This window comes from Tachyglossus aculeatus, chromosome 12 (assembly GCF_015852505.1).
Source record: "Tachyglossus aculeatus isolate mTacAcu1 chromosome 12, mTacAcu1.pri, whole genome shotgun sequence".
Classification (NCBI taxonomy): Eukaryota; Metazoa; Chordata; class Mammalia; order Monotremata; family Tachyglossidae; genus Tachyglossus; species Tachyglossus aculeatus.
The window spans coordinates 11895165-11912800 of NC_052077.1; the positions used below are offsets into that span (position 1 = coordinate 11895165).

A 17636-nucleotide genomic window follows, 5' to 3' on the forward strand; every position below is an offset into this window, starting at 1 on the left:
CTATTTTATTTTTACATATTTATTCTATTTATTTTATTTTGTTAATATGTTTTGTTTTGTTCTCTGTCTCCCCCTTCTAGACTGTGAGCCCGCTGTTGGGTAGGGACCGTCTCTATATGATGCCAACTTGTACTTCCCAAGCGCTTAGTACAGTGCTCTGCACACAGTAAGCGCTCAATAAATACGATTGGTGATGATGATGATGATTGAGTGAATGAATGAATGAACCTGCCAGGCCACTCATTTCTCATTTCTTATTGCAGGATTAATGGGCTAACATTCATTTCTGAGCATTTCTTTGTTTTTGTTATAGGTAGAGGAATTAGCAGGTTGGTAGTCGGGAGGCCTGAGTTTTAATTCCACCTCTGCCACACCTGCTGTGTAACCTTGGGCAAATCATTAAACTTCTCTATGCCTCTATTTCTCTAACTGTAAAATGGGGATTAAATACCTATTTCACTTCTCCTTAAAACAGTGAGCATTGGACAGGGACTGTGCCCGATCTGATTGTATCCATCCCACGTTTGGCATTTAGTAAAAGTTTTAACAAATACCATGATTATCATCATTATTACCATTACTATTACTGGCATGACAGTACTGGCATGACATTGCACACATTCATTTGAATTTTTAGTGGTTTTGCTGTGACCTGATTGTAAATTCCAGTTATTATTAGTAGATTCATTTATAAAATTTGCAAATGACCGTGAAAGGCATAAAGTCAAAAACAATAGGATGGAATATAAATCGAACTTGACAAAATAGCTGGGAGGTTTTTCCCAACAATTAAGCAAATGATATTGTCTTGGCATATGCCCCTATGCAGACGCATAGGGGAGATTCCAGATTGTCAAGGAAAATTTCATATTGCTAATTTACAGAAAACAGTCTCTTAGGGAGAATCCTGACAAATATGACAGATTTTCCTGCTGTTGATCTAAATATAAATTAAAATTTTTAAAGGCATTCGGATTGGCAGCTCTCAAATATAAAATTATTTATTTTGCACGGGTGTTTACTAAGCCATTACTGCCATTAAAAAAAAATTCCTTGCATTCCACCCTGTTCAATAATTCTTGAAATCAAAATGCCCTAGGAAAATTTTCCCAACTAGAGAGAACTACATATTTCTGCCCAATTTCAGAGGTGATAGGAACATTCAGAAGATCACTGAAGTGTTCTTGCCCTCTCTTTGTGATTCCTTTCTGCACACAGTAAGCGCTCAATAAATACAATTGAATGAATGAAGTGGGGAGGTGCTTCCCCAAAATCTAACAGTCAAGTATTCTGCAGTGACAACAGCTACTACACTGATCCAAGCACTTATCCTGTCCCGCCTTGATTACTGCATCAGCCTCTCTGGCTCCTGTCTCTTCCCTGTCCAGGCCATTCTTCACTCTACTGTCCGGATCATTTTTGTAAAGAAATGTTCAGCTCATGTTTTCCCACTCTTCAAGAACCTCCCGTGGTTGTTGCCCATCTACCTCTGCATCTAACAGAAACTACTTACCATTGTTTCTCTCTCCTCCAACCCCCGTTCACATCCTGGAATACCTTCCTCTTCATATCCTCTTAGACAATCTCCTCGCATTTGAAGCCTTATTAAAATCACATCTCCTCCTAGATACCCTCCCCGATTAAGTCTTCATTTCCTCTACTCCCTCGCTCTTCTGCATTGCCCTGGCACTTGGATTATGTACATATCCATAATTTATTGTAATGTCTGTCTGCCCCTCTAGACTGTAAGCTTCTCGTGGGCAGGGATCACCTCTACCAACTCGGTTTTAATTGTACTCTCCCAAGCGCATAGTACAGTGCTCTGCACACAGTCAGTGCTTACTATTCATTCATTCACTCAATTGTATTTATTGAGCACTTACCGTGTGCAGAGCACTGTACTAAGCGCTTGGGAAGTACAAGTCGGCAACATATAGATACGGCCCCTACCCAACAACGGGCTCACAGTCTAGAAGATGGGCTCACAGTCTAGAAGAAGAATAATTATGGTATTTGTTAAGTGCTTACTGTGTGCCAAGCACTGTTCTAAGCCCTGGGGTAGATAACAAGGTAATCAGGTTGTCACCCATGGGGCTCACAGTCTTAATCCCCATTTTACAGATGAGGAATTGATTACTGTGTAAAGAGCACTCTAGTAAACACCTGGAAGAATCCAACAGGTAAAAAGAACTAATTTGCTGTCCTCAAGGAGCTTACAGCCTAACAGCAGCAGTCTAAAAGGCGGGAACAAAATTATCAATACACAACTATTTCTAATGTTCTCTTCGCTACCCATCCTACGCATTCACTAGCTTTGCTTTCCAACTACCAAATAGATTTTAAAATGATATTTTATAAGATCTTCTATCTAATGAAATGAAAGCACCTTCTGATTGGTGTCTAATTTTCTCTCTCTTTACCCTAGGAATTGGTGTGCATATGTGCATACCCAACTCTCACCCACAGTGGTAATGGACCAAGACACCACTTTCCAGCCTGGACCAAAGCCCTGCCGGTGGACAAGCACAAATTGTGCAGGAAGGTCCGTCACCCCCTCCTCTTCCCTCCCCTCTCCCTTCCCACAAGGACCCAGCAGTCCTCAGTGCACTGGCATTGATTGATTGGCCGATTGGCATTATCTTAGATGAGACATTCATTCATTCATTTGTGTTTATTGAGGGCTTACCATTATGCAGAGTACTGTACTAAGCGCTTGGGAACGTACAACAGAGAAGCCATGAGAAGCAGCGTGGTTTAGTGAAAAGAACACGGGATTGGGAGTCAGAGGATGTGGGTTCTAATCCTGGCTCCACCATCTGTCTGCTGTGTGACTTTGGACAAGCCACTTAACTTCTGGGTGCCTCAGTTACCTCATCTATTAAATGAGGATTAAGACTGTGAGCCCATTCTAGACTGTAACCCCTTCTAGACTGTGAGCCCACTGTTGGGTAGGGACCGTCTCTATATGTTGCCAACTTGTACTTCCCAAGCGCTTAGTACAGTGCTCTGCTCACCGTAAGCACTCAACAAATACGATTGAATGAATAAATGAATGAATGATTCCCTTGTATCTACCCCAGCAATTACCCCAACAGTGCTTAGCACATAGTAAGTGCTAACCATTATTATTATTATTATTATTACAATGTAATAGGCACACTCCCTCCCCACAACAAGTTTGCAGTCTAGGGGTTAAGATGAAATAACCAGGGTCTTAGGGGATAGGAACGGGCCATGTTTGTTGGGATTTGGCAGTGGTACCCAGCTGCCCAAGTTCAGGAGTGACTTCCAGCTACTGCCAGGATTTAACCTCCCTCCCCTCTCCCTTCCACAGCCCATCCAGAGTGCTGGCATTGGGAGAGGGTTATACACCTCTCCAGGGGCAAATTAGGCACTCGTCCTAGTTAACTCTTCCACACAAGAAAGACAAATCAATCAATCAATCAATCAATCAATCGTATTTATTGAGCACTTACTGTGTGCAGAGCACTGTACTAAGCACTTGGGAAGTACAAGTTGGCAACATATAGAGACAGTCCCTACCCAACAGTGGGCTCACAGTCTAAAAGGGGAAGACAGAGAACAAAACCAAACATACTAACAAAATAAAATAAATAGAATAGATATGTACAAGTAAAATAAATAAATAAATAGAGTAATAAATATGTACAAACATATATACATATATACAGGTGCTGTGGGGAAGGGAAGGAGGTAAGATGGGGGGATGGAGAGGGGGATGAGGGGGAGAGGAAGGAAGGGGCTGAGTCTGGGAAGGCCACCTGGAGGAGGTGAGCTCTCAGTAGGGCCTTGAAGGGAGGAAGAGAGCTAGCTTGGCGGATGGACAGAGTTAGTTTAGCTCAGAATGTGAGATATAGTTATTTAATTCTTTCAACAACCCCACCCGCCCCCACCCCACACAAACACACACTCAGTTAACTAGGGACATTTCAAAAAGTCCGCAGTGGAAATGAATTCATGACTCCAGTCGTGATGGATAGATAATATCATGCAAATTGTTACCTGCAGGCAGGAAGTCTGTCATTTTAGCAATCTAGACCCCACAATGTTAAGTAATTTCTAGTTTCTTGGGAATGAATGCATAGGAATCAAAAGTATTTACTGGTCACCTACTCTGTGCAGATCACTGGCACTAGGCACTAAATCCCAAGAGGGCCAGATGAGTCCTTGAGGACAATGCATCTGAATATGAACCATTTAAGTTCTTGATATTTACCCCACCCTCAGTCCCTCAGTACTTACATACATACCCATAATTTATTTTACTACCTGTCTCCCCCTCTAGACTGTAAGCTCCTAGAGGGACCTTACAACCTCTTGTATTTTACTCTCCTGTGTACTTAGTACAGTGCTCTGCACACGGTAAGTGCTTAAAAAAATTACTGATTTATTGAGAACCTAAGTAGAGGAATTGATTTTAGTGCTGTTCATTCAGTTGTATTTACTGAGCACTTTCTGTGTGTAGAGCACTGTACTAAGTGCTTGGGAAGTACAAATCGGCAACAAGAACATTGTTGCTGTTGGCTTGTCACCTGTGTTCCTGCTTCTTTCTACTTCTGAATGAGCTCCCTTTATATATCTTCCTTTTGAATGTTTGTGAAATGGGTGTCAGGCTACAAATGGGTGTCAGTTGTTGGGCACAATCCTACAGTCTATGGAAGCCACTCTTCAAACTGCCCCCTTCCTCTGCAACAGCAGCATCTTGGACAGTCAGGATTTTGTAGTGTGATGCTTATTGTGTGCTGTGTGCAGGAAAAAATTCAGCACTGACAACTCACTGTTCAGATTTCTATTATCCAATCTCCATGGTTCTGGATCCAAGACAAAGCTATACACCCCCACTTGGAGGACTGTAGGAAAATTGAAAATGATTTATAAATGCCTATATTATGTCTTCAAAACAGTTTTCAGTGAATTTTCAAGTTAAATTCACTTTAGATGGTAACCTCATCACGGTCAGGGAATGTGTCTGCCAGCTCTGTTATACTGTCTTCTCCCAGGCACTTTGTACAGTGCTCTGCATATGGTATAGTTCAGTAAATACCATTGATATATTGATCCAAATTTCCTGATTATTTTTCTTTACTGTCTCAACAAGCGAAGGGTCAAAGGTAAAGAAAAGGTTGAACAGAGATGGGGCAGCTGTACAAATGAAGAGAAATAGAGTGAGGGTAGTGAATGGCACAAATATTCTCCCCATCGATATTTCTCAAAATAGAGTTGGGGAAGCTATAGCTGGATTAGGAAAGAAAATCAAAATTCCTTGTTTAAAAACATGAACAATATTACAACAATCAACGTTTCCCTGTGGTTTGTCTGGGTAAATACATTGTGAGAGTACCTGTGTTTCGTTAGACTCAATGCCTAGATCTATTGCAAATCTAATCTGTGGCATTACACGTGAACACCCATCACAAACATATGACCTTTATTTTCCCTTAATTGTGTTATCGCCAGCTTTCAAAAGATATCGCGCCCAATCTACAGAATGAAACATAAGATAGTCACATCCTTGGAGTGGAAATGCTGTCCTGGATATCGGGGAGAAAAATGTCAACAAAAAGGTTTGTGGATTATAAAAATCAATCTCATTTTCCCCATTTACCCCAGGGGACAGCCATCTTGGGCTAAAGTCTGGGGACAATTGCTATGGTAGAGCTTACTAACTGGAATATATTGAAGTCTTTCCTTTCTCCAATCTTTCAGCCTAATTCTTAATACTACAAATATGAATCTTAATTAGAGAAGCAGAGTTGTCTAGTGGAAGGAGTATAGTGTGGCTCAGTGGAAAGACCTGGGCTCTGGAGTCAGAGGTCATGGATTCAAATCCCGGCTCCGCCAGTTGTCAGCTGTGTGACTTTGAGCAAGTCACTTAACTTCTCTGGGCCTCAGTTACCTTATCTGTAAAATGGGGATGAAGACTGTGAGCCCCCGTGGGACAACCTGATCACCTTGTAAGCTCCCCAGTGCTTAGAACAGTGCTTTGCACATAGTAAGCACTTAATAAATACCATAATAATAATAATTATTATTATTATTATAGACCTGGAAGTCAGAGAACCTAGGTTCTAATCCTGGCTCCACTACTTGTCTGCTGTGTGACCTTGAGAAAATAATTTAATTTTTGTTATTATTATTATTACTATTATGATTTTAGTTAAGCACTGTTCTAAGCACTGGGGTAGATACAAGTTAATCAGGTTGGACACAGTCCCTGTCCCACAAGGGACTCACAGTTTAAGGAGGAGAAAGAACAGGTATTTAATCCTTATTTTGCAGTTGAGGAAACTGAGACACAGAGAAATGACTTGCCTAAGGTGCCACATCTAGCATTTGCTGAGCCAGGATCAGGACCAAGATCTTCTGACTCCCAGACGGAAGATCTTTCTACTAGGCCACACTGCTCTATGTCTCAATTTCCCCTCCTACTTAAACTAGGATCACCATGTACAGAATACAGAATACGAATACAGAAACTTCTGCTGCTTTGGTTGCTACTTGTCTTATTCTTTGTGCATTAATTTTTGCACTTCCTTGTTTAGAAGCTTCTGCTGCTTCAGCATTTACTAGCTTAAACCTTTGCTCTTCAACTCTGCCACTTGTCTGTTGTGTGACCTTGGATAAATCACTTCACTTCAATACAGTGAGTGCTTGGCAGAAAATAAGATGTTCAAGTACCATAATTATTATTAGTAGCAACAGCAACCCATGGATGCTTTCTCACCAGAGAAGGAAAGTACCTGGAAACCAATTGATCTTCCTAATACGGCCTTATCTGAAGTAAATTTTTCTTCTTTTGAGGGGTAGGCCATGTCTTGCACTACTTGAAACCAGTTAAAAGGCCCTATGGATAATATTAAGGTTTCAATAAAATATAATTTGAAGACATCCATTATCTGCTACTAATATGCTAGATCATTTTGCTTCCCAAGTTCCACTGTTATCACTGGTGTGTTGCGATAACTCATATTAGCCCAACCACATTTTGGGCATTAGCTTTTAGGCTATGTCTGCCATCCAGGTATAGAAAACACCTGTGGGTTTTTGTGTTGTTTTGTTTGGGTTAGTGTAAAGTTGTGTACACTAGTCTTAATGACTGCTGATATTTGTTAATATCAGTACTGCATTTTGTTGTTTCTGTTTAGGTTAGTGTAGAGATGTGTACACTAGTCATAATGACTGTTGATGTTTGTCAATGTCAATACTGCATTAGCTGCCAACTTGTACTTCCCAAGTGCTTAGTACACTTAGTAAGCGCTCGATAAATACAATTGATTGATTGATTGCCAGGCTTCATTGTGCTTGGGGAGAAATTCTTCAGGTCAGGTTGTATAAACCCACATGTTGAGGGATGTAGAACCTCGCCAACTCCCCAGGGTCGTCAGTTGGCTGGATCAGGTCACCAGTTTGGGTCACTGAGTGGCTGAGAACCAGCAACAGATAATGGTGTCCCTCATTTCATTGGAACTTGGGAAGAAGAGGTCTTCTGGGGCCAACTCAGCTCTCCCCAGGTGTCCCCAAAATGAAGAAAGATGGGACCAATGGAAGTAGGAAGGTTGCCCAGGAGATGCTTATTGCAGCAGGCCCCTGGAGTTTAGGTCAGAGCTGAGGCTCTGTAATACTAGCAGCAAAAAACTCAAGAGCTGAACATAGTGGGATTACTAGCTGTGAGGACTAGGTCTCCTCGTGAGATTCCAATTTTCATTAGGTTGGATGACTTGGATATCATTTTGAATATCAAGACTGTTGAACTTGGGCTCTTTCAAAACTTCTATTGAACTACACTATTAGATGAAGAGAAAACCGGGGATTTGGTGCCAAGAAGTGACCTTTCTGGTCAAGAGAAAAATGACTGTGGCTATACGTAATGCCACACACTGTTATCTAGTTCACACTTCTTAAAGACTAGGTTTACGAGCAGATTTCTAACCGGGCTGGGCCTTCTGGCTGCACTGGTCTGTACTGAGTTTGCTAGGTCAAATCAGTCGATGGTATTTTAGTGCTTACTCTTCTGGTTAGCACAACCATGTGCCAAAAACATGATTCCTGCTGTGGGAGTAGCGGGGCATCAGATGTCAATCACGAAGGGATAGTAGGAGCAAAAACAAGGTTGTAGTGATTAAAAACATCAGTATACTGGGGTGAAGTGACTTAGAACAGTGCTCTGCACATAGTAAGCGCTTAACAAATGCCATTATTATTATTATTAAATGAATAATTGAATATGAGCATATGTTAACGCTGAAGGTGGAGGTCAAAAGTAAGGGGTTGGAGTCGGAGGATGTGGGTTCTAATCCTGGCTCCACCACTTGTCTGCTGTGTGACCTTGGGCAAGTCACTCCATTTTTGAGCCTCAGTTACCTCATTTGTAAAATGGGGATTAAGACTCTGAGCCCCATGTGGGACAGGGACTGTGTCCAACCTGATTACCTTCAATTTACTTCAGTGCTTAGAACATTATTTGGCACACAGTAAGCACTTAACAGCTATCTTAACAACAACAATGGGATGATCAGATCCTATAGAGAAGCAGCGTGACTCAGTGGAAAGAGCCCGGGCTTTGGAGTCAGTGGTCATGGGTTCAAATCCCGGCTCCGCCAACTGTCAGCTATGTGACTTTGGGCAAGTCACTTAACTTCTCTGTGCCTCAGTTACCTCATCTGTAAAATGGGGATGAAGACTGTGAGCCCTCTGTGGGACAACCTGATCACCTTGTATCCTCCCCAGCACTTAGAACAGTGCTTTGCACATAGTAAGCACTTAATAAATGCCATTATTATTATTATTAGTAGTAGTAGTAGTAGTATTAATGTGGGGAAAATGACACTACAATTGGTGAGATTTTTTATCAGTGGGTAAATGTGACAAAACCTTGTATGTAAGGAGCCATCGCTTTCACAGCATCACACTTACATATTTGCTACCTATTCTGTCTGGCATTTTCTAAGATAATAACCCAATTTGCAACTTCACTTAGCCCCCGGAGCCCCAGGTGGGACAGGGACTGTGTCCGACCTGATTAACTCATGTCTACCCTAGCTCTTAGAACAGTGTTTGACCCACAGTAACAATAAATGCTTCAAAAATTCAGTAATAGCAATGATAATTTATAATTACTGCGTGTCTTCTGCTGTTATCTCTGAGCTGCTCACTGCTGTGTCACATGGCTTGCAGTTTTGTTTCACTGTCATTAAAATATTTTTTTTCAGTCCATCCTGTTTACATTTGCTCCATTTCCAGTCACTGTAAACAGCTGCTTGTTCTCCATTCTCCCGACATTTCCCCTTCCACAAAGGTGTGATTTGACTTGGATTGATGATGGGCTGACTGTTCCCAGGACTCCCTTATCTCTGCTTCTGTTTTATCATGTAATGCTAAGTGTTGGACTTACGCAGTGCTCATGGTGCTATATATACTGTACTACACTATACTTTATATATTGTGTTCATATATTATAATTATTATGGTATTTATTATGTGCTTACTATGTTTCAGGCACTGTACTATATTCATTCATTCATTCAATCATATTTATTGAGCGCTTACTGTGTGCAGGGCACTGTACTAAGCACTTGGGAAGTACTATATGTGTGTGTGTTTGTGTATAGTGCTTTATGTAGTGTGTTATATATAGTGATTGATCCACATACGTACACATATATATAGTATTTATAATAATAAGAAGAATAATGATGGCATTTATTAAGCACTTACTATGTGCAAAGCACTGTTCTAAGCACTGGGGAGGTTACAAGGTGTTAAGGTTGTCCCATGGGGAGCTCACAGTCTTAATTCTTATTTTACGGATGAGGGAACTGAGGCACAGAGAAGTGAAGTGACTTGCCCAAAGTCACCCAGCTGGCCATTGGCGGAGCCAGGATTTGAACCCATGACCTCTGACTCCAAAGCCCGGGCTCTTTCCACTGAGCCACGCTGCTTCTCTGTGTTTGTGTTTGTATGTATATATATATACATATTGTATATATGTACATATTGTACATATATATATATGTTGTATATATAATATATATATATTCAAACACACACACACACATATATTCATTCAATCGTATTTATTGAGCGCTTACTGTATGCAGAGCAGTATACTAAGCACTTATATATATATACACACAAACACACACACACATATATATATAAACACTATAGAATATAGAAGCAGCGTGGCTTAGTGGCTTAGTGGCAACAACACAGACATAGGAGTTAAAGGTCGTAGGTTCTAATCATACCTCTGCCACTTATCAGCTCTGTGCCTTTGGACCAGTCACTTCTCTGTGCCTCAGTTGCCTCATCTGTAAAATGGGGATTAAGGCTGTGAGCCCGACATGGGACAACCTGATTACCTTGTATCTACCCCAGCATTTAGAACAGTGCTTGGCACATAGTAAGCACTTAACAAATACCATCATGATTATTAATTCATTCATTCAATTGTATTTATTGAGCACTTACTGTGTGCAGAGCACTGTACTAAGCGCTTGGAAAGTACAGTTCAGCAACAGATAGAGACAATCCCTACCCAACAACGGGCTCACAGTCTAGAAGGGGGAGACAGACAACAAAAAACAGGTAGACAGACAATATTATTATTATTATTATTATTATTATTGTTTACCATGTGGCAGGTGCTGTACTAAGCATTGGTCTTGATAAAAGAGAATTAGGTTGGACTGTGTCTCACATCAGGTTCACAGTCTTAGAGGGAGGTGGATTTTTAAACCACTTTCACAGCTCCAGAGCTGTTCTTAGTAAGCAAAGCACTCTTTCCAAGTCCTAACTCCATTTCAGCCTTAAAGAAGCGCCCATAATCTCCTCCGATCCCTTTCAAAGTCCTGGGCCCCCTTTACCATCATTTATTCACATTTCACGCTCATGCCAGGTAGCTACAATCGTCCAGCATCATTCATTAATTAATTAATTCATTCAATCGTATTTATTGAGTGCTTACTGTGTGCAGAGGTATGATTAGAACCTACGACCTCTAACTCCTAAGTCTGTGTTGTTGCCACTAAGCCACACTGCTTCTATATTCTATAGTGTTTATGTATGTGTGTTTGTGTGTGTATATATATATATATATATATATATATATATAAGTGCTTAATATACTGCTCTGCACACATTAAGCACTCAATAAATATGCTTGAATGAATATATGTGTGTGTGTGTGTGTGTGTGTTTGAATATATAGTTATATATATAACTATATATATATAACAGAGAAGCAGCGTGGCTCCGTGGAAAGAGCCCGGGCTTTGGAGTCAGAGGTCAAGGGTTCAAATCCCAGGTCCGCCAATTGCCAGCTGGGTGACTTTGGGCAAGTCACTTCACTTCTCTGTGCCTCAGTTCCCTCATCTGTAAAATGGGAATTAAGACTGTGACTGTCACTGTACTAAGCACTTGGGAAGTACAAGTTGGCAACATATAGAGACGGTCCCTACCCAACAGTGGGCTCACAGTCTAGAAGGGGGAAACAGAGAACAAAACAAAACATATTAACAGAATAAAATAAATGGAATACATATGTACAAGTAAAATAAATAAATAAATAGAGTAATAATCATAATGTTGCTCTTCCCAGAAACATGAGAATCCCTGACGGACTTGCTCAGGATTGGCTGGTGGAATGTCTTACCGTATCCTCTCTTATTTTTGTTATCCTCTCTTATTTTTGTGCAGTCCCACCATCATCCTCGTTGATTCATAGCAATCAAGCAGAGAGCAGCAGAGCAATTGATGAACAATCTCCAGGTTCCGGGCCGCAGCGGGACTGTTCTGAACAAGGTGAATCACTGTCAACACCATTACCCCTCACACAGTTATTGTCAACACCACTTACTAAAATCCCCGATAAGGGAAAATCCCTCAGCTACCAAAGCCCGGGGAAGAAGTGCAGAGAACCTCGCAATCCTGTATTGCTAGGAACAAGCCTGAGAATGACCGTAGAGATGATCGTGGAGTTTCAGAGTCAATGGCATTTCAGGGCAAATGCAATCTCTGCTCTTGAAATAGAGAACAACTGCATTTTGAGTACAGTAACTTTGATTTGTGCTTGCTTTTCCTGTCTGTGGCTTGCTGTTTTGAGTTAAGGAATTCAGTCAATCAAGCAATCAGTCAGTTGCATTGCATTTATTGAGTGCTTGCCGTGTGCAGAGCACTGTACTAAGCACTTGGGAGAGTACAGTATAACCGAGTTGGTAGACTTCAAGCTTACAGCCTAGAGGAAGCCCTCCGAACTTTCCTTCTCCAGCCCTGCCAGTCTAGTTTTCTTTAGGTGAATTGTCAGTTTATAATGCATAGCTGAATCTGCAAAACAGTCCACTTATCGTAATGACTATCATCACCATAGGCATTTATTGAGCAGCTAATTTGTACTTGAGTGTTTGGGAGAATACAGTGTAGTCATTTACAGGCCTTGTGTATCGTGCATTACTATTATTATTATTATTTTGACTGCCTCCCAGGATCTTCATTATGAGCACTCAGTAAGTATCATTGATTAATAGATATTCTTGTTCAGCCAGGTTATGTTGAGTATTATTCGAAGGCGACACTTGTGGGCCGGGAATGTATTTGCTAATTCTGGTGTATTCATTCATTCATTCAATCATATTTATTGAGCACTTACTGTGTGCAGAGCACTGTACTAAGCACTTGGGAATTGCGCTCTTGCAAGTGTTTAATACAGTGTTCTGCACATAGTAAGCACTCAGTAAATGCCATTGATTAATCTTGTCCAGCTGGGTTATGTTGGATAGTTTGGAAAGGTGACACTGGTGGCAGGGTCTGTGTCTGCTAATTCTGTTGTACTGTGCTCTCCCAAGTGTTTAGCACAGTGCTCTGCACATAGTAAGTGCTCAATAAATGTGCTTGATTGATTGATTGGTGAAACTGTTCTAGACGTTGGGTCTGGTTTCTGAAATAGAGCCAGGTCTCCCGGCCAAATAGAAGATTGGTCACCACAATTGTAGTCCATTCTCCTAGCCACGATGTAATAAGCCTTGTTTCAGTGCTAATGATCTGACTGTGGTCCAGGCACTCATTGTATATAATCTTGTTTTGTCATTTGCTGCTAAGTGCTGCTTGAAGGTAGCCTCAATAGACTTTACTCTGTAAGTTGAATGCAACATCAACAGTAGCTCCAGACTTCAATGCCAACAGGAAGATTGGGCATTACAACTGCCTTGTGTACCTTCAGTTTGACCTGATTTTTTTTTAAATGGTATTTGTTAAGTGCTTACTGTGTGCAAGGCACTGTACTAAGCACTGGAATAGATACAAGGTAGTCAAGTTGGACACAGTCCCTGTCCCATTAATCCCCATTTTCCCCATTTTCCAGATCAGGTACCTGAAGCACAGAGAAATTAAGTGACTTGTCCAACACAGCAGACAAGTGATGGAGCCGGGATTAGAACCCAGATCCTTCTGAACCCTAGTCTTCGACCCTCTCTGCTAGGACATGCTGCTTCTCACTGCTTGAAGCCAAGTTAGGACCACACTCTACAGTTGATCCTTCCAGAGCCTATGCTGACCCATTTAGTTTGGTTTTTGGCTTCCTTCTCTTTTTATTTTCCCTCACTGGACCTTGTGTTCCACAGGTGGCACAATTTAGTGGCAGCATTCATTTCTGATCTGTTGATGCTGTTCCATGGTCATTAGTAAGCTTTGTCAGATGCCATTTTCTAGTCTTTTCAGTCTTTTCTAGAATAATTATATCCCTCTATAGTGTTTGGCTTACTCTGATGAGCAGACCATAACCATCTGCATACCATCAGTATGCAGCAGCGTGAGAAGCGGCGTGGCTCAGTGAAAAGAGCACGGGCTTGGGAGTCAGGTCATGGGTTCTAATCCTGGCTCCACTGCCTGTCAGCTATGTGACTTTGGGCAAGTCACTTAACTTCTCTGGGCCTCAGTTACCTTATCTGTAAAAAATGGGGATTGACTGTGAGTCCCACGTGGGACAACCTGATCAACTTGTATCCTCCCCAGCGCTTAGAACAGTGCTTTGCCCATAGTAAGCACTTAACAAATGCCATCATTATTATTATCAGTGAATGGGGGGACTTGCGTTTGGCACAACAGATGGCGCATCTCTTGGATTATCATCACTCCAAGTGCCTTTCCCATATTCTAGTCAGGAGAACATTTTCCAGCACTTTCTCTACTCAATCTGCCTACTCATCATCATCGTCAATTGTATTTATTGAGCGCTTACTGTGTGCAGAGCACTGTACTAAGCGCTTGGGAAGTACAAGTTGGCAACATATAGAGACAGTCCCTACCCAACAGTGGGCAAGGCCCAGTTCAGCCCCTGCTTGTGGATGGTGTTGAGATGTAGAACAACAAGGGCATGTTAAGTTGGCAATGCTTCACTAGGTAGCCATCATTCATTCATTCAATCATATTTATCGAGTGCTTACTGTGTGCAAAGCACTGGACTATGCTCTTGGGAGGTTACAATATAACAATAAACTGACACATTCCCTGCCCAAAACGATCTTATAATAATAATAATAATAATAATGGCATTTATTAAGCACTTACTATGTGCAAAGCACTGTTCTAAGCGCTGACATGCACTGGAGTTGTGGCACTGAGAAGCAGCATGGTCGAGTGACAAGAGCATGGGTCTAGGTGTCAGAGGACCTAGGTTCTAATCTTTGCTTCACCACTTAATAATAATAATAATAATGACGATGGCATTTGTTAAGTGCTTACTATGTGCAAAGCGCTGTTCTAAGCGCTGGGGAGAATACAAGGTGATCAGGTTGTCCCACGTGGGGCTCACAGTTTAAATCCCCATTTTACAGATGAGGTAATGGAAACACAGAGAAGTTAAGTGACTTGCCCAAAGTCACACAACTGACAACTGGCGGAGCCATGATTTGAACCCATGACCACTTGTCTGCTGTTTGACTTTGGGCAAAAAACTTAAATTCTCTGTGATTCAGTTTCCTCATCTGAAAAATGGGGATTAAATACCTGTTTTTCCTCCCACTCAGTATAAGCCCCACATGGGGCATGGACTGTATCCAGCCTGATTATCGTGTATCAACTCCAAAGCTTAGTGTGGTGCTTGGAAGCATCTCACAAATGCCACGATTATTATTAATTATTAAACTATGACATAGTAGCAACCACTGTTGGGTAGGGACTGTCTCTATATGTTGCTAATTTGTACTTCCCAAGCACTTAGTACAGTGCTCTGCACATAGTAAGCACTCAATAAATATGATTGATGATGATGATGGAGACAGGATGATACTGGGGGGGTGGAGTCAACCTACAGGAGGTTAAAGAGACAGGAAATTACATTTGATATTTACATTTTAAGAAATTTGATCCTAGGATCAAGATATAAGTCATACTTGGATAGTGAGTGGCCTTTAGGTGACCATAATGGTGGAACACTAAAATAGCCACTGTCACTATCTTGGCTGAAGCTTTGCAACTCTACAACTAATAGAGATGATTCCACACTTAAACTGCCATTTGAGTAGTAGTTATAGTATTTATTAAGCACCTAATGTGTACAAAACACTGTACTAAATGGTGAGAAAAAAATACATAGTTGAGAATTAGCCATGGCCCCTGACCCTCAAGGGATCACAATCTAAGAATAAGTCAGGGGAAGTTTGGCAGTGGATTCATAAAAAATATAAAGATGCATAAGGACTAGGACATGAGGTCCCCGTTTGAACAAATTAAATTTGCAAATTAGTTATGCTCACAGTCTAGATTGTCCTCAGTGTTCTCACCTACTGACCTCCTCTCCACTGCATGTCCAAATTTGTTCCCATTGTTCAGGTTCATAGCCTACAGTAGACAGAATTTAATTGTGTTTTCTTTTGTCTCCTTCTACCTTACCGCAGAGACACAAAAAATAACTGACCAGATTAACCATCAGGAGGTGAAATTAACTCTCTTGCAGAAGAAGATTGAAAATATTTCTGTGACCATGGATGATGTGAGGACAACATTTTCTTCCCTGGAAGGGAAAATCAGTGATGCTGAGGGAACAGAATTTCAAACTTTTCTTAAAGGTAAAATAAAAAAAAAGGGAAACATTTTAAATGAAAAGAAACACTGACTGTAGTGGAACCTGTCCCTTTTCTTCTTTCTTTCCCCTTGGCTCAGGCATTTTTTTGCCTTAACATTTGGAATTTGAGACTGCCCATTTGTTCAAATATATGTTCAGGAAAGGGTTGATTTTGAACATCTGTCTCATTTTTTTGATAATGCGATGAGCTTCATGGTAAGAAACACTTATGATTCAGTTATCACTCCTTGACCAGTGTTGCTTGCGTGATCACAACTACTTCTTCTGACTCACGTCACTATCTATCCATACGGACATGTGTTGTCAGAAGGACATTCTTGAATTCCGCCAAAATGCTCTAGCTAATATACACGGTGAAAACACACATCGTGGAAGAGTTGGCTATTCCAAGAATTTGTTTGGAGAAGGTATACCATTTCCCACTTTCCTGTTCTCCCTCCTGCTTAGACTGTTAGCCCCACTTGGGATCCAATTAACTGTATCTACCTCAGGAGTTAGAACAGTGCTTGGCATATAGTACTTCCAACTTGTACTTCCCAAGTGCTTAGTACAGTGCTCTGCACACAGTAAGCGCTCAATAAATACGATTGATTGATTGATATAGTAAGCACTTAACAAGTACCATAATAATAATTATTATTATTTCCTCATTTGCTGCTGTATGTGAGCTCTCAAAGACTTAGAATCAGGGTGCAAGATAAAGTCATGTCAATTTGCTGTGAAATAATCAAGGATCCCAGCTCTAAATCTGTATTCTCTCCAGCACCTGATTGGCCCTGGGATGGGTTGGGAAAAGCAGGAATGGACAAAACTCAGTTTATACATATTTATTACTCTATTTATTTTACTTGTACATATCTATTCTATTTATTTTATTTTGTTAGTATGTTTCGTTTTGTTCTCTGTCTCCCCCTTTTAGACTGTGAGCCCACTGTTGGGTAGGGACTGTCTCTATATGTTGCCAACTTGAACTTCCCAAGCACTTAGTACAGTGCTCTGCACACAGTAAGCACTCAATAAATACGATTGATTGATCGATTGATTGGAGTTGGTCTTTCAATTGAGTACATCCAGCCTCACAGGATGGCCTAGTGGAAAAAGCCCAAGGCTGGGAGTCAAGACATGGAGTTCTAATCCTGGCTGTGCCACCTGTCTGTTATGACCTTGGGCAAGTCACTTAATTGCTCTGTGCCTCAGTTTCCTCATCTCTAAAATGGAGATTCAATACCGGTCACCCCCCTACTTAGATTATAAAACCATGTGAGATCTGATTGTTTTGCATCTACCCTAGAGCTTACTATAGTGCTCAGCACATAAGTACATGCTTAAGAAATACCACTGTTATTATTATTATTCTTAGCCTGCTTCCACCTGCTGTGCCTCGACCTGGCTCACTCCCAGCTTGCTGCAGATTCAGTAGGCAGAAATGGTTGGCAGAAATGTTTCAGAATCACTTATCATCTTTCTACTCCTTCCTCTCTCACCATGACAGAGGAAGGAAAGGAGCCCAGGGTTGTTAATAATTAGCCTCTGACCA

The 17636-nt window shown here is 41.1% G+C and overlaps 1 protein-coding gene across 2 annotated transcripts in view; it reads left to right on the forward strand.

Moving 5' to 3' along the window:
• MMRN1 (multimerin 1) overlaps positions 1-17636 on the forward strand; it is a 38884-nt gene that overhangs the window by 10168 nt on the left and 11080 nt on the right. For both annotated transcript variants that reach the window (XM_038755347.1, XM_038755348.1), the window contains exons 2-5: positions 2426-2542; positions 5479-5585; positions 11719-11823; positions 15912-16082. In XM_038755347.1, the coding sequence (XP_038611275.1) occupies positions 2426-2542; positions 5479-5585; positions 11719-11823; positions 15912-16082 (500 nt within the window). The remainder of the gene's footprint in view (positions 1-2425; positions 2543-5478; positions 5586-11718; positions 11824-15911; positions 16083-17636) is intronic.